Here is a 22,418-nt window from a genome sequence, read left to right as displayed (position 1 = left end):
TCAGAGGAAAACAAAAAGGTCTTGGAATTAGAAATAGGTTTAACAGGTAATGCTCTTGTGTACTTACGCTGCATAAGATAATACATTACTGCACACCCTCCTCCAGACACAATTCCCAAGTATATCGCCATCTGTTGCAAAGCACTCGTTGAAACTGGCATCATCCAAGCTTCACAAAGCCTAATAGAAGGAAAATTAGACTGCAATAAACTATGGTTTCGGATACAATTGTAATCTCACAATTGGGCTAACCAACAGAGATATAAAGAAATCCTGGGTATTTGAAATAAAGATAGAAAATTCTGGAAATGCACAAGAGGCTCATCAGTATCTAAAAGAGAAAAGGCAGGCAAATCTTTCAGGTGTACATCTAACATCAGAATTGGAATTCTGTAGAAGGACCACATAAAAGCCATGAAACTATTTTTCTCTTCTAGTTGCTGACAAACATGCTGCGTTTCCAGGGTTTTCTGATTTTTATTCTGGGATCGCTAACAGTCCTTCCCGTGGGGCCGAGCTTCAATTTAATAAGATGGTGTTTCCCAGCAAAGCAAAATTCTGGAATAAGTTTGTGGAATGTATCCAGTACACCTTTATATACAAAAATTATTTTAACGATGTTGTGAAATTCAGGGACATGGACAGTTCAAATATTAAAACTGATACTTGAGAGGAAAGAAGGACGACCCATGATTGACACACATACACACAAAGACTGCATTTTTAATTCAAACAAAATATATATTTTAAGTGCCTGTTACACAGTAAAAACCAGTAGAGTATCTGCCACATCACCAAAACAGGTCAGTCTGACTGAGCTGTAGATGTACATGCAATGTAAAAATGTGACTGTGCCCCATTCTGAGTGTGCACTGCTTTTAAATGCAGTGCACCTTCACTAAAAGTGCTTCGAAAATCTTTCTGCTCACTAAGACTCAGCTATCCAGTGTTTAAAGCCAGCGAACCATTTTATATTCATTCAGACATAAAGGGCTATATTTTTCTCCAATTAGCAGATGAATAGGACTACTAGCTATGTTAAATCAACACCCTGTCTGCCCTCTAAGGTGAACATTAAAGATCCCATGGCATTAATCGAAGAACAGCAGGGGATTTCTCCCAGTGTCCTGGCCAACATCACCAAAACAGTTTAATTGGCCATTTATCTCATTGTTTGTGGGGCCTTGCTGTGCACAAATTGACTGCCATGTTTTCCTACATTACAATAGTGACTACAGTTCAAAAGTACTTAATTGGTTGTGCAGCACTTTGGGACGTCCTGAGGTCGTGAAAGACACTATATAAATGCAAGTTCTTTCTTTACCCATAAGACTCTGCTGCTAACCTGCCAGGTATTCCACCCTCATTTGCAATGCAGGGTGGGCTACTGGGAGGGAGGGAAATTCAGTATCGGTGCAGCCTCTAAAAGGTTAAAGGGGGTCATCTTTTTACCAGCAGCATAGAGTTCCAAATGTCTCAAGGAGCAGCAGTCTCTAAGAGGTCAGCAGGAGTAAAGGCTCCCAGATTTTCAGACGCATCTGTGGAGGAGTTGCTGGCTGAACCCAGGGCCAGAAGGGATAGACTCTTGGGCATGAGGAAGATCCATTTTAGATTGTATGGAGGAAGGTGGTAAAGTTGGCAGTGCAACCTCCACCACCTCAATCATTTCCACGCAGTGCGGAAAGAGCTTCAATGACTTCTCAAGGGTAGCCAAGGCACTCTGACGAACCTACAGTCTTCATTCACCTCCTTACCTACCATACTCTTTCCCTGTTTTCTCCCTCACCCAGGTGCTCTCACTTATTAAAAAAAAGGCAACCTCTAAAAATACTGAATCACCATCATTTTTTCAAACTACTCCAGGAACTCACATTGCCTGTCACAAGGGCTTCTGCTAGTCTTCAAGGACGCTTCATTTAAAGGGACATCATTGTGGGGTGCATGCACTTATACTTGGCAAGTGTCCATGTCAATCACAGACCTAGAACATAAAGAAAGAACGAATTTGTAGATATATGGTGCCTTTCACATCTCAGGACATCCCAAAACACTTTACAGCCAATGAAGTACTTTTTGAAGTGTTGCAATGCACGTATTGCACTGTTCAATGTAGGAAACACAGCAACCAATTTTTACACAGCCAGGTCCCACGAACAACAAAGAGATAATCTGTTTTAGTGATGTTGGTTGAGGGATAAATATTGACCAGGACACCGGGGAGAACTCACCTGCTCTTCTTCAAAATAACGCCATGAGATCTTTTACTTCCAACTGAGAGGGTAGACGGGGTGATAATGTCTCATCTGAAAGATGGCACCTCAGACTGTGCAGCACTCCCACTGGGAGTAGTGGCAGCTTCACTATTTCTTCAAGGAGGATTGTCAGTGTGAACTCATCTGTTTTTCACATCATAGGCAGTGCCTTGCAGTAAGAAGCCAGCCACTCCAATGATTAACCAAACGCTTCCAGAGTGGAATCTGTTGGCATGTCCAGATCCTCAACTGCTGCCTCGTCATCACTGTCTCCACCATGGCATCTCACTTACTCCAGCACCAGCACAGAGAGAAACAGTTGGGAGGAAGTTATCAGTGATTCAGAAAGATTTTCACTGGGTAAAGCACTGAGTATTAGTGAGCATAAGCAACAAGCCTTTTTTCATTGTGATAACACAGTACAAAGAAAGCAACAATAATTCTTGAGACTCTTCCTGGGCCCTATTGCAGGGCTCCATCAGATTTATCCAGGCACCTAAAATGAACTTGAGAATTCCTATAGCCTGCTCGGTGGCCCTTCTAGTAGTTGCATGGACCTCACTATATTTGTTGTCTCCCTTTGTCTGTGGAAGCCTCACTAGCACCATTAGTCATGACTGCAGCAAACAGCCCTGATCACCAAGCAGTCATTCTGAAACATAGCTTTGAGTCAAGAGAGCTGGTATGGTAGATTGTTGCCTGATGAAAGCTTCATAATGGCTTCTTTGGTATCAGACATTCACATGCAGGATCAGATGGTTGGCACTGCACACTAGTTACACATTAATAGAATGAAAGCCTTTCCCATAAAATTGAGGGGGTTGTCACATGGGGCTTTGAGTGCTACTTGCATTCCGTCAATTGCTCTATGCACCTGTGGGAAGCCTGCTGGTCTGGAAAACTGGACAGTTCTCTCTCTCTCTTTCTCTGGTTCTATTGGGAAGGAATTGAATTGTGCAGCTCTCCTGAACTGAGCATCAGTGATGACCTTGATGCAGTGGGGAACTGCTGCTCAACAAACATGGGAATAGTTGCTTTTAGTCCCTGGAAGGATCCAGTGGTAAAGAAATTCAAGACAGTGGTATCGCTGGAGTTTCTATCAGAAATTTTGCTGCTTCTTTTAATAAGCTCTGTAAAAAGTAGATTTTGACTGAGGACATGGAGTTCCTTCTATTATGAAAAAGAAGATTAGGAGATGGAAGAGGCTAGATTGGAGGCTCGTCCCTACATGAAAATACCCATTCACCAGGATTTACAGACCAACTTAGATTTTCCAGAATTATATTACCTCAGAAGATGGCGTTTCCCCCAAGAGGCTATTGGGCAGGTTTGCCAATTGCTGCCTGAAGACCTGTAGCCCACTTCCACCAGGAAAACAGCTTTGTCCAAAGCACTAAATAGATTGAAATGTGGACAAAGTAACACCAATTTTCAGTTGCAGCAAATAAAATGGCCTTCTTTAAGCAGTATTCGCCTCATGAATACCTTATACCAGTGCTCCTACTGTCTTATAGTTTGGGGTGGGTTTGGGGCGGAAGTTGAGGAAAATGGTCAGAGAAGTTAGCCACACCCACTTGATCCTATTCGAATGCAGCAGAGCAGTCTCCTGGCGGGCCTTAAAGGGGACTTGCAATCTTTTGGCAAGAAAATCCTGATAGCCTGGTGTTTTCAAGGTGTGCACTTTTCCATATCCCGACAAATACAGTGGTTCTTTTAAAAAAATTGTTAACAGCCTGAAGCATTTAAAGCAATAGCTATATAAAACAGTCAGCTCTCCTCAAACCTACAATTACTGGAAAAAGCATTTAACAGGCAATGAGTCAAGCGGGGAAAAATAACAGGCTATTTTTCCTTCCTCCTCTTTTTTCACTGCATTTCTCATCTCCTCTTTCTTGAAGTCATTGACTCTTTCTTTGGGTATGGTTCCATGCCAGCTGGTCACCTGCCAATAACTTACCCAAGTGCCCACTTTTCATGTGTGAGCCTGCACAGTGAATGGAGGAAGGCTATTCGACAGTGAAAGCATAATTTCCAAGCCCATCCTGTCCTCACCCAACAGTGACCTAAGTGCTTGGAGCCCAGCTGATTTTTACTGCAATTCTTAAAAACTTTTTTTTGGTGGGAGGCGAGCGACTAACAGAGGTTCCCAAACTTTCTTTTTGCTGAGCTCCCCTTCGTAGATTCATGTATCACGCACACCCCCTTTTCCACCAGCAATTTTGGGTTGTTTGGAACACTTTGGGGGAGAAATTGGTCCCCGTCATCCTTTTTTTGGGGCACAAAATTCACATTGGGGAGGCCAATTTCTGGGTGCTCTCTCTTGTGCCCAATCACATACCCCCCCCCCCCCAACCCAGTTACAAAATTGGCAACCAGGGACTTCTGAGTGCCCAGGTACCTGCCTAAAACAGGCGATTAGGTGCCTGAACATGTTAATCAGGAACCTACGGCTAGTTTTAGAACCTCAATGCCAAATTCAACAAAAACTGGCTGGATCCGCTCAATTTTCCCAGTCTATCGCGGCCTAAGCAGTGATCCTTAAAGGGATTGCTGGAGGCTGCCGAAAAACAGGTAAGTTTTTGTTTTTTCCACTTACCTTAATGTGGCGCCAGGAGGAGCAGGAGTGCCAGCTCCTGGCCCAAAACCAATTTCTCTGCCTTTAATTTGAAATGGCTGATCAGTGCCAATATAAATTCAGTCAAGCATCTATCTGGACTGGCAGCAAACTGCTCTAATACAGTCACCACCGCTTACACCATCCCCGCATATATTGGGCAAATGGCACTGACCATTTGCCATTACCATAGGCATCACTTATAAAGGTGCCACTTAAACCATATTAAGCTTGCTGGCTATTTCAGGCAGTTCAAGCTGTAGTTTGCAGCTCATTAAAGTGTGATTCCCTGTCATTAAGTCCTAACCCGCCTTGGCCTCTAGAACTCCTGCCACTGCTGCGAGCCCTTCTTGCTGGCTTGCTGAGCTGGACACATTCCGGTTCAGTTTTAAAATTAACATTTGTCCGAACAAGTGACGTTAATTATGTATTGAGACGCAGTTTCCTTGTCCAATAAACTATTAGCGACCAACGTGTAAGAGCTCTGGAAAGACGATTTCAATTGAAGTGGTAGGTTAATGGTAATATGACAACTAGTGTTACTGTTTGCTCCAGATTTGGGGTCGATTTAACTCACCCTCCGACAGACACCTTCCATCTGACCGCCTCTTAAACGGCTCCAGGGATGAACAATATATCCTGATGTCTTACATGTTCTCCCAGAATTATCCTGAGCTCTTTTATGCCTCCACTACTTCACACCATCATTTATCTGTGTTACACCAGCCACCGGGTATAGCGGGCAAATCACATTGACACCGCTCTGAGTGGTGGGGATTGTATCGTCAAAGGACACTCCTTACCTGGTGGGGAGATCTCAGCACAGCGCAGACGTTGGACCAATCAGAGCTGCTTCAAATCGCCAGGAAGGCATACATCCTGTGCTGTGCTGAGATCGCCTCATAATGCCCCTCCCCTAAACATTCGAGGCTGCATTGGAGGCTCTCATATTTGTTAGATTAGGCCAGGCTGTCCTCCACGCGCACCCCCCGCTCCTTCTCCTCCCTGATGACCTCGCTGTGTTCCCCCCCACTTCTCCTCCGCGATGACCTCGCTGTGTCCCCCCCTCCGCGATGACCTCGCTGTGTGTCCCCCCCCCGCCTCCTGCTCCTGCCCGATGACCTCGCTGTGTCTCCCCCTCCCCACCCCCCGCTCCTGCCCGATGACCTCGCTGTGTCCCCCCCTCCCCACCCCCCCTCCGTGATGACCTCGCTGTGTCCCCCCCTCCCCACCCCCCCTCCGTGATGACCTCGCTGTGTCCCCCCCTCCCCACCACACCCCCTCCTGCTCCTGCCCGATGACCTCGCTGTGTTCCTTCCCCCCCGCCCCCAGTTTGGGAACCTCTGAACTAACAGGATACTGTGCTGGGATCCGCATCTCTGAATCAGAAGGTTTTTATGTTCAAGCCCCGGTCCAGGAATTGAACACATAAACTTGGTTGATGCTTCAGCGCTGCAATGTCAGAGATGCTGTCTTTCAAATGAGACGCTAAACCAAGGTCCCAAATGCCTGTTCAGATAGATGTTGCACTTTGAGAAAGAGCAAGTAATTCTTCCCAGTGTCCAGGCCAACATTCCTCCCTCAACCAACATCACTATGGAGTCACAGAATCATAGAAAGGTTACAGCACAGGAGGCCATTCTGCCCGTCGAGTCCGCGCCGGCTCTATGCAAGAGCAATCCAGCTAGTCCCACTCCCCCGCCCTACAAATTTTTGCCTTTCAAGTACTTATCCAATTCCGTTTTGAAAACCATGATTGAACCTGCCTCCGCCGCCTGCCCTGGCAGAGCATTCCAGATCCTAACCACTCACTGTGTAAAAAAGTTAGAAGGTTTTCAATCACCAAATAAGATTATCTGGTCATTTATCTCATTTGCTGTTTGTGGGACCTTATTTTGCACAAATTGGTCATCACATCTGCCACCACAACAAAGGTGGCTACACGTCAAAAGTAATTCATTGGCAAGTTCTTTTTTAAAAAAAATTCGTTCATGGGATGTGGCCGTCGCTGGTACGGCCAGCATTTAGTGCCCATTCCTAATTGCCCTTGAGAAGGTGGTGGTGAGCCGCCTTCTTAAACCGCTGCAGTCCGTGTGGCGAAGGTTCTCCCACAGTGCTGTTAGGAAGGGAGTTCCAGGATTTTGACCCATTGACGATGAAGGAACGGCGAGATATTTCCAAGTCAGGATGGTGTGTGATTTGGAGGGGAACGTGCAGGCGATGTTGTTCTCATGCACCTGCTGCCCTTGTCCTTCTAGGTGGTAGAGGTCACGGGTTTGGCGAGTTGCTGCAGTGCATCCTGTGGATGGTACACGCTGCAGCCACAGTGCGCCGGTGGTGAAGGGAGTGAATGTTTAAGGTGGTGGATGGGGTACCAATCAAGCGGGCTGCTTTGTCCTGGATGGTGTCGAGCTTCTTGAGTGTTGTTGGAGCTGCACTCATCCAGGCAAGTGGAGAGTATTCCATCACACTCCTGACTTGTGCCTTATAGATGTTGGAAAGTTTTTGGGGAGTCAGCAGGTGGGCAGAATACCCAGCCTCTGACCTGCTTTTGTAGCCACAGTATTAGTATGGCTGGTCCAGTTAAGTTTCTGGTCAATGGTGACCCCAGGATGTTGATGGTGGGGGATTCGGCGATGGTAATGCCGTGGAATATCAAGGGGAGGCGGTCAGACTCTCTCTTGTTGGAGATGGTCATTGTCTGGCACTTGTCTGGCGCGAATGTTACTTGCCACTTATCAGCCCAAGCCTGGATGTTGTCCAGGTCTTGCTGCATGCGGGCACAGATTGCTTCATTATCTGAGGGGTTGCGAATGGAACTGAACACTGTACAATTATCAGCGAACATCCCCATTTCTGACCTTATGATGGAGGGAAGGTCATTGATGAAACAGCTGAAGATGGTTGGGCCGAGGACACTGCCCTGAGGAACTCTAGCAGAAATGTCCTGGGGCTGAGATGATTGGCCTTCAACAACCACTACCATCTTCCTTTGTGCTAAGAATGACTCCAGCCACTGGAGAGTTTTCCCCCTGATTCCCATTGACTTCAATTTTACTAGGGCTCCTTGGTGCCACACTCGGTCAAATGCTGCCTTGATGTCAAGGGCAGTCACTCTCACCACACCTCTGGAATTCAGCTCTTTTGTCCATGTTTGGACCAAGGCTGTAATGAGGTCTGGAGCCGAGTGGTCCTGGCAGAACCCAAACTGAGCATCGGTGAGCAGGTTATTGGTGAGTAAGTGCCGCTTGATAGCACTGTCGATGACACCTTCCATCACTTTGCTGATGATTCAGAGTGGACTGATGGGGCGATAACTGGCCGAATTGGATTTGTCCTGCTTTTTGTGGACAGGACATACCTGGGCAATTTTCCACATTGTCGGGCAGATGCCAGTGTTGTCGCTGTACTGGAACAGCTTGGCTAGAGGCGCAGCTAGTTCTGGAGCACAAGTCTTCAGCACTACAGCCGGGATGTTGTCGGTGCACATAGCCTTTGCTGTATCCAGTGCACTCAGCCATTTCTTGATATCATGTGGAGTGAATCGATTTGGCTGAAGGCTGACGTCTGTGATGGTGGGGATATCGGGAGGAGGCCGAGATGGATCATCCACTCGGCACTTCTGACTGAAGATGGTTGCAAACGCTTCAGCCTTGCCTTTTGCACTCACGTGCTGGGCTCTGCCATCATTGAGGATGAAGATGTTTACAGAGCCTCCTCCTCCCGTTAGTTGTTTCATTGTCCACCACCATTCACGACTGGATGTGGCAGGACTGCAGAGCTCTGATCTGATCCGTTGGTTGTGGAATTGCGTAGCTCTGTCTATAGCATGTTGCTTCCGCTGTTTAGCATGCATGTAGTCCTGTGCTGTAGCTTCATCAGGTTCCCACATTCTGTATCAATACTTGTACCAGATATAACTGTGGTATGAATAAAGCAATCTGGGAAAATGATCAGATTCTAAAACAACTGTTTTCAGAAACTTTAGGCTATGTGGAGTGATGCACATTATCCCACAGCCCCAACATGCTGAATTACTCAATCTCAGATGGGCTGCCAATAGATGCACTATAATTTGTCTAGTTGTCTGGTTTGAAGAGGGAAAAATCAGCTAGGGCTCCCATTCCTGATGTCTATCAAATGACAAAGTCTATATGTGTGGTCATTGGGCTATGCTGTTATGCCCCCTACAGCGAAACTCATCTTCTAAGTCCAGAAATGAAAAATGGCCATTTTGGCAAATGAACTGGAGGGTACCTGTGGGATTGTAGCCTAGCATACATGACTCTGCCATCATTGAGGATGGGATGTTCACAGAGCCTCTTCCTCCCGTTAGTTGTTTAATTGTCCACCACCATTCACGACTGGATGTGGCAGAACTGCAGAGCTTTGATCTGATCCATTGGTTGTGGAATCACTTAGCTCTGTCTATAGCATGTTGCTTCCACCGTTTAGCATGTGGTAAAGACCAAGTTTTCAGAAGACTTTTAACCAAAACTGGATTCCCCACAATGTTTTCCAATGTTCTCTCCTGATGGCAATGACTCCTGCTGGGGCACAGTTCGATGGGACCAGCAGCTTTCCAATACCTTGCACAGGTGGCCATTCTTCAGGTGTGAGCCAAGCTAGTGAGTGTGACTGAAGGGAGTCAGGTCTGCCTGAATCTGTCTTCCCCGATGACCACACACACGTGCACTTCAAAGAGCTGTGGCCTAAATATACTGCCCTAGGCCTGAACTCGCATCTTTCCCTAGTTTTTCTCCTATCTTCCCTCATACCCTCTCTGAGCTCATCTTGACCATATGACCCACCTCCTGCTCCCTCGACCCTATTTCCACCAAGCTACTGACCACCCAACTTCCCTTCCAGGCCTCCATGTTAGCTGATATTGTTAACGGTTTCATCTCCTCAGGTATTGTCCTCCTCCCCTTCAAATCTGTCGTCATCACCCCCCTCCTCAAAAAAACCACCCTGGACTCCTCTGTCCTGTTGTTTTATTCATTAATGGGATGTGGGCATCGCTGGCAAGGCCAGCATCTATTGCCCATTCCTAACTGCCCTTGACAAGGTGGTGGTGAGCCGCCTTCTTGAACCGCTGCAGTCCGTGTGGTGAAGGTTCTTGCAAACTACCGGCCCATCTCCAACCTCCCTTTCCTCTCCAAAATCCTTGAACAGGTTGTCGCCTCCCAAATCCGTGCATCTTTCCCGCAACTCCATATTTGAATCCCAAAGTATTGGGATGTTTTACTATGTTAAAGGCACTATATAAATGTTAGTTGTCACATAACATCTATTCTCTATACATGTGTCACACTGTAGACATGTAATAACATGAGTGACACCTGTCTTATGTAATTATTAACTAGTCATTTTTTAAAGGTTTGTAACCTGTTACTTTTGTAATAATAATTTAACAAACATCAATAGTGTTCCTAAACCTTTTTTTAAAAACTATCCTGTTACCTGCTAATTAATTTCCCCCAACAAATACCCCACTAAATGAAGTGGCTGCATGGGACGAGGATCTATCACAGCTCACTCCCACATGCAATTTTAGTACATCTTATTTACTTTCTTGTGTGGCTCATATTATCTCCTGGTTATAAAATAATCTGAATTAGTTTTAAACAGCTTGTTCAAGCCAGCATGTGATAAAATCCAACTACTTCCACCAAAAGTCACAGGATGGGTTTCTCTCACAACTCACTGCCACCAGTGACTTTAAGGTATTTTGCCTCTTGCACAATCTCACTGCGTGTCCTCTAGAAACCAGCAGCTGCGGTCCCGTGGTTGTCTGCCCCTTGTACCCTTTAGGACTCTTACAATCCTACCTCTCTGTCCCTTCCTGTCACACTCTACTTAGCTTTACCCAAATCGCTTCGCAGCTCTATGGCCTTGACTTTCCTCTTGAGATTTATAATTTTCCCTCACCTGAATCCTATCAACACAAATTGGCTGTAAAGTGCTTTGGGACATCCTGAGGTCATGAAATGCGCTTTATAAATGCAAGTCTTTCTTTCTTTGAAATAAACAAGTAGGGCATATACAGAACAGCACAAGGTTGTGGACAATGGCAACAATAAAAGCATGTTTAAAACTACATTCTGCTCCTGTCAGCACTGAATGTAAGTCTCTTTACCTCCATACTGTTACACACACCGGCACCAGTTAGCAGTTCAGTTCCTCGCAGAACCACCCTCGTTCCCATGTTCATATGGCTTAATCTTTTTCTTTCTCTCAGGCCAGAGGCATAAATGTCCTAATGGCCTTTGAACTGTCTGGAATGCGTGGCAAATTCAGGTGGATATAAGAATGTTATAAATGGCTTAATGCTTCCTCTGATGGACCTAAGTCCAGGTTGAATGATCCACAAGAGGGTATTGTTCACACCACCCAATCAATGCCTTCCTAGCTTAATTAACACAGTAATACTGTACAGAAATCAAAGACTAGAACTATCTCCTGGAGATAAACATGCTGGAGCCAGGTGGCCAGCTTACACGTTTCACAGTCTTAGCTTTACATTTATACAGAGCACAGAGATAGCCATCATCTGCCTATATACAGTGACAATACCATGGAATTTGTCATAGTGACTATCTGACCTGTATATACCCATCAGAACTTTATAACTTCAGGTCAGAAATAATTTACATTTGAATTATGTATTATGTGATTATGTAATCCTGACAAACTACTCCAGGTTTGTTTCTGTACAACTCTGGGCAGGTTCCAATCCTGCTGCCAGCTATGCAAATAAACCCGAGTTACTGCAAGTGACTGACCTTAAATTTTGCTGCAGTGATAATGATTATTTTCAGATTGCAAGTAAAGGATCTATCTCAGCCACGTTACCACAAGTATATTCCTCTTCAAAATCTGTAAGTTGAAACAAAAGCATAACATGTTTAATTTAGATACATACAACTGGGGGTAACAAGGTACTAATATAATGATTGGCAACAAAACCTTTGGATTCGGGAATTAGACACAAAGTCTTACAAATTAAAACAAGCTCTCCTGGCCCCAGTTTCTAGCGAGGGCTCTTGATGAACTAATATCAGAATACCCATTACCATTATAGTGTTACAAAGGTTCTTCTTAGAATTTGTTATACACAGTGATGCCGCAATAGTCGGAGACCTATGAAAGGTCCATAGCATAAATTTTCAGGTCATTATTTTGACAGTTCTTCAATCAGGATGACCTGAAATTTGAACCAACTTTTAAAAAATATATAGTAGTGATGTCCTGTAGCTTTGCTCACATATACAAAGTGCCAGTTTTTCCCTCTCACAGTGGCAGGGTGTCACTTACTCAGTGCAACTTCCTTTTAAAGTGCCATTATTGGAGTCTTACACACAATGCCAATGCCTCTTCTACAAAATATCAGTGCTAGGATCTTGCTCACTCAGTGCCAGAGTTTCTCTCTCTCTCTCACTAGTCAGTACTAGAGCTCTTTGTATTCATTGCTTTTCTCACCCTGTGCTACCCTAGTGTCTGTCTCTCTACCTCAGTGCCAGTACCTCTCTACCTCTGTGCTGTTAACACAGTATCAGGATCTGTCTCAATCTGTGCCAGTGGCAGGGTCTCTCTGGCTCTTGGTACAATAGCACTGACCTGTCACACTTTTTGATTGGCTTACCTTAAAAACACATAAGTATGAATACTCAGGAAAATTATACCGAACAAAAACAGAAAAACAAATCCACCAAATTGCTCAAAATACTTTTGAAAACATTTTTGATTGCCATTTTTCCCATCAGCTTGCCAACTAACAGAATAAAATGATATATTTTACAATATTGTGACTAGACTTACTTATAAAAATTCCTTTTGTGTCTTTGAGCACCTTCATTAATGTTTCTAATTGGAGGTCTGAGTCTGAAGTTGATACTTCTCCCCACAGTATCACTTTTGTCAGCTAAAAGGAATCCTGGAGATTACACTTGCACCTGTAATCTCCAGGATGCCACAGTTTGAGTTTATGGAGTGTGGAAACTTTCACGAGATGCATCAACATGATCGCCTCATGCTTTAAAAGGGTTCTGCATCTATATCTATAATGTTTTGCATAGAGGCATAGAGTACAAAAGCAAGGAAGTTATGATGAACCTTTATAAAACACTGGTTCGGCCACAACTGGAGTATTGTGTCCAGTTCTGGGCACCTCACTTTAGGAAGGATGTGAGGGCCTTAGAGAAGGTGCAGAAAAGATTTACTAGAATGGTTCCAGGGATGAGGAATTTCAGTTACGTGGATAGACTGGAGAAGCTGGGGTTGTTCTCCTTAGAGCAGAAAAGGTTGAGACAAGATTTGATAGAGGCGTTTAAAATCATGAAGGGTCTAGACAAAGTAGATAGAGAGAAGCAATTCCCATTGGCAGAAGGGTCAAGAATCAGAGGACACAGATTTACGGTGATCAGCAAAAGAACCAAAGGCCACATGAGGAAAAACTTTTTTACGCAGTGAGTGGTTATGATCTGGAATACGCTGCCTGAAAGGGTGATGGAGGCGGATTCAATCATGGCTTTCAAAATGGAATTGGATAAGAACGTGAAGGAAAAATTTTGCAGGGTTACGGGGAAAGGGCGGGGGAGTGGGACCAGCTGGATTGCTCTTACAGAGAGGCGGCATAGGCTCGACGGGCCAAATAGCCTCCTTCTGTGCTATAACCATTCTATGATTCTACGATATGGCATATAATTCCTCTCTACATTAACCTTACTTCCTGTGCAATGGTTTTTTGAGTCATGCTTTTTATGTTAACATTTATAATGGGAATTCCTTATGTTAATTTATCACTTTATAATGGGGAACTCTATGACAATATTTAATGAGAAAAGTCTATGTCGATATCTGCCTGTCATGCTGTAATTGCAGGCCTCCTCCCGCTAGGTGGCACTGTTGCTCCAGGACCCTGCCTTCTATGGACTTCCCTTCACTCTCAGATTCTGGAACCCCCTCAATGCTCACAACCCCGAGACTACACTCCCAGTACTCCTAGACGCCAATATTGTTAGCGAGGATTCCAGATCACGACATGCTCCCAGAATCCAGGACTCTTCTGCCCCAGGATCCCACAATCTTCCCAGTGTTGACATCGTCCTTCTTTGCAGTGCTCCTAGATCATAGAAAATTTACGGCACAGAAGGAGGCCATTCGGCTCATCGTGTCCGTTCTGGCCGAAAATGAGCCACCCAGCCTAATCCCACGTTCCAGCACTTGGTCCGTAACCTTGTAGGTTACAGCACTTCAGCTGCACATCCAGGTACTTTTTAAAGTTGAGGGTTTCTGCCTCTACCACCCTTTCAGGCAGTGAGTTCCAGACCCCCACCACCCTCTGGGTGAAAACATATTTCTTCAGCTCCCCTCTAATCCTTCTATCAGTCACTTTAAATCTTGGCCTCTGGTTATTGACCTCTCTGCTAAGGGAAATAGCTCCTTCCTAGCCACACTATCTAGGCCCCTCATAATTTTATATACCTCGATTAAATCACCCCTCAGCCTCCTCTGCTCCAAAGAGAACAACCCCAGCCTATCCAATCTTTCCTCATAGCTAAAATTCTCCAGTCCTGGCAATATCCTTGTAAATCTCCTCTGTACTCTCTCTAGTGCAATTACATCCTTCCTGTATTGTGGTGACCAGAACTGTACGCAGTACTCAAGCTGTGGCCTAACCAGTGTTTTATACAGTTCCAGCATAATCTCCCTGCTCTTATAGTCTATGCTTTGGCTAATAAAGGAAAGTATTCCATATGCCTTCTTCATCACCTCATCTACCTGTCCTGCTATCTTCAGGGATCTGTGGACATGCGCTCCAAGGTCCCTCACTTCCTCTACATCTTTCAGTATCCTCCCATTTATTGTGTACCCTCTTGCCTTGTTTGCCCTCCCCAAATGCAGTGCCTCACACTTCTCTGGATTGAATTGCATTTGCCATTTTTCTGCCCACCTGACCAGCCCATTGATATCTTCCTGCAGTTTACAGCTTTCCTCCTCACTATCAACCACATGGCCAATTTTTGTATCATCTGCAAATTCTTATAGAATCATAGAAAGGTTACAGCATGGAAGGAGGCCTTTCGGCACTTCGAGTCCTCACCGGGTCTATGCACGAGCAATCCAACTAGTCCCACTGCCCAGCCCTATCCCCGTGGCCCTGCACATTTTTTTGTTTCAAGTACTTATCCAGTTCCCTTTTAAAAGCGACGATTGAATCTGCCTCCACCACCCCCTCAGACAGTGCATTCCAGATCCTAACCACTCGCTGTGTGAAAAAGTTATCCTCATATCACCTTTGGTTCTTTTGCCAATTACGTTAAATCTATGCCCTCTGGCTCTTGACCTTTCTGCCAATAGGAACAGTTTCTCTCTATCTACTCTGTCTAGACCCTTCATGATTTTGAATACCTCTATCAAATCTCCTCGTAACCGTCTGTGTTCCAAGGAGAACAATCCCAGCTTCTCCAGTTTATCCACGTAATTTAAGTCCGTCATCCCTGGAATCATTCTAGTAAATCTCCTCTCCACCCTCTCTAAGGCCTTCACATCTTTCCGAAAGTGCGGTGCCCAGAACTGGAGACAATACTCCAGTTGTGGCCGAACCAGTGTTTTATAAAAGTTAATCATGACTTCCTTGCTTTTGTACTCTATGCCTCTATTTATAAAGCCCAGGATCCCGTATGCTTTTTTTAACTGCTTTCTCAACCTGCCCTGCCACTTTCAAAGTTTTGTGCACATATACGCCCAGATCCCTCTGTTCCACTACTCCTTTTAGAATTGTGCCCTCTAGTTTATATTGCCTCTCCTCATTTTTCCTACCGAAATGCATCACCTCGCATTTTTCCGCATTAAACTTCATCTGCCACGTGTCCGCCCATGCCACCAGCGTGCCTATATCCTCTTGATGTCTATCACTATCCTCCTCACTGTTCACTACCCTTCCAAGTTTTGTGTCACCTGCAAATTTTGAAATTGTGCCCTGTACTCCCAAGTCCAAGTCATTGATATATATCAAGAAATGCAGTGGTCCCTGCACCGACCCCTGGGGAACACCACTGTACACCTCCCTCCAGTCCGAAAAACAACTGTTCACCACTAGTCTCTGTTTCCTATCATTTAGCCAATTCTGTATCCATGTTGCTATTGCCCCCTTTATTCCATGGCCCGCAATCTTAATAGCAAGCCTACCATGTGGCACTTTATCAAACGCTTTTTGAAAATCCATATGCACCACGTCAACTGCATTGCCCCTCTCTGTTACCTCATCAAAAAACTATCAAATTGGTTAAACATGATTTGCCTTTAACAAATCCCTGCTGGCTTTCCCTAATCAATCCACACTCGTCCAAGTGACTGTTAATTCTTCCCGGATTATCCGGAAGGCAAACGGAATATTGGCCTTTATTTCTAGGGGGATGGAGTATAAAAGCAAGGAAGTCATGCTACAACTGTACAGGGTGCTGGTGAGAGCACACCTGGAGTACTGCGTACAGTTCTGGTGCCCTTATTTAAGGAAGGACATACTTGCATTGGAGGAAGTTCAGAGAAGGTTCACTAGGTTGATTCCTGGTATGGAAGGGTTGTCTTATGAGGAAAGATTGAACAGGTTGAGTCTATACTCATTGGAGTTTAGAAGAATGAGAGGAGATCTTATTGTAACATACAAGGTTCTGAGGGGACTCGATAGGGTAGTTGCTGAGAGGATGTTACCCCTCATGGGGGAATCTAAAACTAGGGGGCATAGTCTCAGAATAAGAGGTCACCCGTTTAAGACAGAAATTAGGAGGAATTTCTTCTTCCAGAGGGTCGTGAATCTTTGGAATTCTTTACCCCAAAAAAGCTGTGGAGGCTGAGTCATTGAATACATTCAAGGCTGAGTTGGACAAATTTTTGATCAGCAAGGGAGTCAAAGGATGTGGGGAAAAGGCGGGAAAGTGGAGTTGAGGTAAAAATCAGATCAGCCATGATCTCATTAAATGGCGGAGCAGGTTCGAGGGGCCGAATGGCCTCCTCCTGCTCCTATTTCTTATGGTCTTATGGCAAAGTATTCATTAAGAACCATACCAACATCTTCCGTCTCCACACGTAGGTTACCTTTTTGGTCTCGAATAGGCCCTACTCTTTCCTTAGTTATCCTCTTGCTGTTAATGTATTTATAAAACTTCTTTGGGTTTTCCTTGATTTTACTTGCCAATATTTTTTCATGCCCTCTCTGCTTTCCTAATTTCCTTTTTAATTTCATCCCTGCACTTTTTATACTCCTCTAGGCTTTCTGTAGTATTGAGTTCTCGGTGTCTGACATAAGCTTTCCTTTTCTGCCTTATCTTACCCTGTATGCTCCTTGACATCCAGGGGGCTCTAGATTTGGCTGCCTCATCCTTTTTCTTTGTAGGAACATGTTTATTCTGCACCCCTTGAATGCCTCCCACTGCTCGCACATTCCAGTCCACTTTTTCTTAATCACTTCTTAGTTTAGTAAAAATGGCCTTTCCCCAATTGAGAACTTTAACTCCTGTTCTACCTTTGTCCTTTTTCACAACTATGCTAAAAGTAACTGAATTATGATCACTACCACCAAATTGCTCATCCGCTGATACTCCTTCCACCTGCCCAGCCTCATTTCCTAAAACTAAATCCAGAACTGCCCCCTCGCTTGTTGGGCTTGCTATGTACTGGCTGAAAAAGTTGTCCTGAATGCAATTTAAGAATTTTGCGCCCTCTATACCCTCCACACTATTTGTGTCTCAGTTAATATTAGGATAGTTGAAATCCCCTACTATTACTGCCTGACTGTTTTTGCACTTCTCAGAAATTTGCTTTTCTATCTCCCTCTGACTGTTTGGGGGTCTATAGTACAATCCCAGTAGTATGACTGCCCCTTTTTTGTTTCTTAGCTCAACCCATATGGCCTCATTTGATTGATGATCCTTCTAACATATCATCCCTCCTCACAGCTGTAATTGTTTCTTTAACCAAAATTGCTACCGCCCCTCCTTTTTTATCCCCTTCTCTCTCTCGTCTGAAAACCCTGTAACCAGGAACGTTGAGATTGTGGAACCCCTCCAAGTTCTCCCATACTCTTGGTCTGCAAAATCCCGTACTGCCAAACCATGTGCTCCCTTCTCAGTGCAGTTTGTTTTCAATTTTTAGTTTGAGATCAGATTGCTCAGCAATATATTCTGATAAGACTTAGAATTTCTATACCATTTACTCTGGAGGAACACACAAATAGTAAGCTGGAATGGAGAGAAAGAGACAAGATAAATTAACAAGAAAATAAAGTGTCGAAAGGAATGGTTTACAATCATTTGCACCATATAGTTGTAAAAGTCGCATGACCTGAATACAAAGCAATACATTGAGGTCACAAGCAGACTATTAGTTATATAATGATAGTTAACTACAGTTATTGCATTCATTAGTGTACCCTGACTGTATCTGGCCTCAGGCTGAATCACAATCCAAAGCAACCCATTCTTCGAATGTGGTCCCTACTGTTTTAATTATAACATTATAGTCTAGGTTGATTGTGCTACAGAGCTCAGCTAGCGACTCTTGAATGGGCAGCGTCTTCACAAAAAAGTGTTTGATAAATCTTTCTTCGTTTGATTACAAGCACATGACAAAATCGGATAAAATACACCAAAACATATCACTAGCACACGATCACTATGATAAAAATAACGGGCCTCTTCTCCCTTGTTTCTTCTACTGCCAAAAATAAAGATTTAAACTTTTTTGATGAAATAGAACATCTTCTCTAGCTTTCAGTGAACTCTGGACCAAATTTGACCTTGATTGCTGCTGCTGTGTGCTGCCCCAACATGGTTTTATGAAGGGGAAATCGTGTCTGACAAATTTATTAGAGTTCTTTGAGGAAGTAATGGGCAGGGTGGATAAAGGGGAACCAATGGATACAGTATATTTGGATTTCCAAAAAGCATTCGATAAGGTGCCACATAAAAGGTTACTGCACAAGATAATCTGCATCCCAGAATACTAAAAGAGGTAGCCATGGAAATAATGGATGCATTGGTTGTCATCTTCCAAAATTCTATAGATTATGGAACAGTTCCTGCAGATTGGAGGGTGGAAAATGTAATCCCACTATTTAAAAAAGGAGGGAGAGAGAAAACAGGGAATTACAGACCGGTTAGCCTAACATCAGTAGTAGGGAAAATGCTAGAGTCTATTATAAAGGATGTGATAACAGGACATTTAGAAAATATCAACGGCATTAGACAAAGTCAACATGGATTTCTGAAAGGGAAATCATGTTTGACAAACCTACTGGAGTTTTTTGAGGATGTAAGTGATAGAATAGATAAGGGAGAACCAGTGGATGTGGTGTATTTGGATTTTCAGAAGGCCTCTGATAAAGTCCCACATAAGAGGTTAGTGTGCAAAATTAAAGCACATGGGATTGGGGGTAATATACTGGCAAGGATTGAAAATTGGTTAACAGACAGGAAACAGAGAGTAGGAATAAATGGTTCTTTTTCGGGGTGGCAGGCAGTGACTAATGGAGTACCGCAGGGATCAGTGCTTGGGCCCCAGCTATTCACAATATATATCAATGATTTGGATGAGGGAACCAAATGTAGTATTTCCAAGTTTGCTGACGACACAAAACTAGGTGGGACTGTGAATTGTGAGGAGGATGTAAAGAGGCTTCAAGGCAATTTAGACAAGTTGAGTGAGTGGGCAAATACAAGGCAGATACAGTATAATGTGGATAAATGTGAAGTTACCCACTTCGGAAGGAAAAACAGAAAGGCAGAGTATTATTTAAATGGTGATAGATTGGGAAATGTTGATGTACAAAGGAACCTGGATGTCCTTGTACACCAGTCACTGAAAGCAAACATGCAGGCGCAGCAAGCAGTTAGGAAGGCAAATGGTATGTTGGCCTTCATCGCAAGAGGATTTGAGTACAGAAGCAAGGATGTCTTACTGCAGTTATACAGGGCCTTGGTGAGACAAGACCTGGAGTATTGTGTGCAGTTTTGGTCTCCTTACCTAAGAAAGGATATACTTGCCATAGAGGGAGTGCAATGAAGGTTCACCAGACTGATTCCTGGGATAGCAGGACTGTCGTATGAGGAGAGACTGGGTCGACTAGATCTGTATTCACTCGAGTTTAGAAGAATGAGAGGGGATCTCATTGAAACATATAAAATTCTGACAGGGCTAGACAGACTGGATGCAGGGAGGATGTTTCCCCTGGCTGGAGGGTCCAGAACGAAGGGTCACATACAGGTACGGTAGCATAGTGGTTATGTTACTGGACGAGTAATCCAGAGGCCTGAACTAAAATCCATAGTCATGAGTTCAAATCCCAGCACGGCAGCTGGTGAATTTAAATTCAATTAATTAATTAAATTCAATTAATTAAATAAAAAAATCTGGAATTAAAATACTAGAATCAGTAATAATGGCCATGAAACTACCGGATTGTCGTAAAAACCCATCTGGTTCACTAATGTCCTTTAGGGAAGGAAGCCTGCCGTCCTTACCCGGTCTGGCCTATATGTGATTCCAGACCCACAGCAATGTGGTTGATTCTTAATTGCCCTCTGAAATGGCCGAGCAAGCCAGTCAGTTGTAAAATCTCGCTACGAATAAGAATAAAACCGGACGGACCACCTGGCATCGGACCAGTAGGCACCGGACACGACAACGGCAAACCAAGCCCAGTCGACCCTGCAAGGTCCTCCTTACTAACATCTGGGGACTTGTGCCAAAATTGGGAGAGCTGTCCCACAGACTAGTCAAGCAACAGCCTGACATAGCCATACTCACAGAATCATACCTTTCAGCCAACGTCCCAGATTCTTCCATCACCATCCCTGGGTATGTCCTGTCCCACCGGCAGGACAGACCCACCAGAGGTGGCGGTACAGTGACATACAGTCAGGAGGGAGTGGCCCTGGGAGTACTCAACATTGACTCTGGACCCCATGAAATCTCATGGCATCAGGTCAAACATGGGCAAGGAAACCTCCTGCTGATTACCACCTACCGTCCTCCCTCAGCTGATGAATCAGTCCTCCTCCATGTTGAGCACCACTTGGAGGAAGCACTGAGGCTGGCAAGGGCACAAAATGTACTCTGGGTGGGGGACTTCAATGTCCATCACCAAGAGTGGCTCGGTAGCACCACTACTGACCGAGCTGGCCGAGTCCTGAAGGACATAGCTGCCAGACTGGGCCTGCGGCAGGTGGTGAGCGAACCAACACGAGGGAAAAACTTACTTGACCTCGTCCTCACCAATCTACCTGTCGCAAATGCATCTGTCCATGACAGTATTGGTAGGAGTGACCACCGCACAGTCCTCGTGGAGATGAAGTCCCGTCTTCGCACTGAGGACACCATCCAACGTGTTGTGTGGCACTACCACCGTGCTAAATGGGATAGATTCAGAACAGATCTAGCAGCTCAAAACTGGGCATCCATGAGGCGCTGTGGGCCATCAGCAGCAGCAGAATTGTAGTCCAGCACAATCTGTAACCTCATGGCCCGGCATATTCCTCACTCTACCATTACCAACAAGCCAGGGGATCAACCCTGGTTCAATGAGGAGTGTAGAAGAGCATGCCAGGAGCACCAGGCATACCTAAAAATGAGGTGCCAACCTGGTGAAGCTACAGCTCAGGACTACATGCATGCTAAACAGCGGAAACAACATGCTATAGACAGAGCTAAGCGATTCCACAACCAACGGATCAGATCAAAGCTCTGCAGTCCTGCCACATCCAGTTGTGAATGGTGGTGGACAATTAAACAACTAACGGGAGGAGGAGGCTCTGCAAACATCCCCATCCTCAATGATGACGGAGTCCAGCACGTGAGTGCAAAAGACCAGGCTGAAGCATTTGCAACCATCTTCAGCCAGAAGTGCCGAGTGGATGATCCATCTCGGCCTCCTCCCGATATCCCCACCATCACGGAAGCCAGTCTTCGGCCAATTCGATTCACTCCACATGATACCAAGAAACGGCTGAGTGCACTGGATACAGCAAAGGCTATGGGCCCCGACAACATCCCGGCTGTAGTGCTGAAGACTTGTGCTCCAGAACTAGCTGCGCCTCTAGCCAAGCTGTTCCAGTACAGCTGCAACACTGGCATCTACCCGACAATGTGGAAAATTGCCCAGGTATGTCCTGTCCACAAAAAGCACGACAAATCCAATCCGGCCAATTACCGCCCCATCAGTCTACTCTCGATCATCAGCAAAGTGATGGAAGGTGTCGTCGACAGTGCTATCAAGCGGCACTTACTCACCAATAACCTGCTAACCGATGCTCAGTTTGGGTTCCGCCAGGACCACTCGGCTCCAGACCTCATTACAGCCTTGGTCCAAACATGGACAAAAGAGCTGAATTCCAGAGGTGAGGTGAGAGTGACTGCCCTTGACATCAAGGCAGCATTTGACCGAGTGTGGCATCAAGGAGCCCTAGTAAAATTGAAGTCAATGGGAATCAGGGGGAAAACTCTCCAGTGGCTGGAGTCATACCTAGCACAAAGGAAGATGGTAGTGGTTGTTG

At 44.9% G+C, this 22,418-nt stretch overlaps 1 protein-coding gene across 2 annotated transcripts in view; it reads right to left on the bottom strand.

Annotated features, from left to right (window-relative positions):
- Positions 1–22,418, bottom strand: part of coa1 (cytochrome C oxidase assembly factor 1) — an 80,728-nt gene that overhangs the window by 7,245 nt on the left and 51,065 nt on the right. Inside the window, exons 2-4 of one of the 2 annotated variants that reach the window (XM_068005807.1) lie at positions 11,652–11,745; positions 1,872–1,981; positions 68–180 (exon numbers count right to left, since the gene is read on the bottom strand). In XM_068005807.1, the coding sequence (XP_067861908.1) occupies positions 68–180; positions 1,872–1,873 (115 nt within the window). In that variant the 5' untranslated portion in view covers positions 1,874–1,981; positions 11,652–11,745. The remainder of the gene's footprint in view (positions 1–67; positions 181–1,871; positions 1,982–11,651; positions 11,746–22,418) is intronic. The other variant, XM_068005816.1, reaches the window with a different exon arrangement.

This window comes from Heptranchias perlo, chromosome 2 (genome assembly GCF_035084215.1).
Source record: "Heptranchias perlo isolate sHepPer1 chromosome 2, sHepPer1.hap1, whole genome shotgun sequence".
Taxonomy (NCBI): Eukaryota; Metazoa; Chordata; class Chondrichthyes; order Hexanchiformes; family Hexanchidae; genus Heptranchias; species Heptranchias perlo.
Note: the sequence above shows the minus strand (reverse complement) of the source record. Positions and strands in the feature narration are given on the sequence as shown.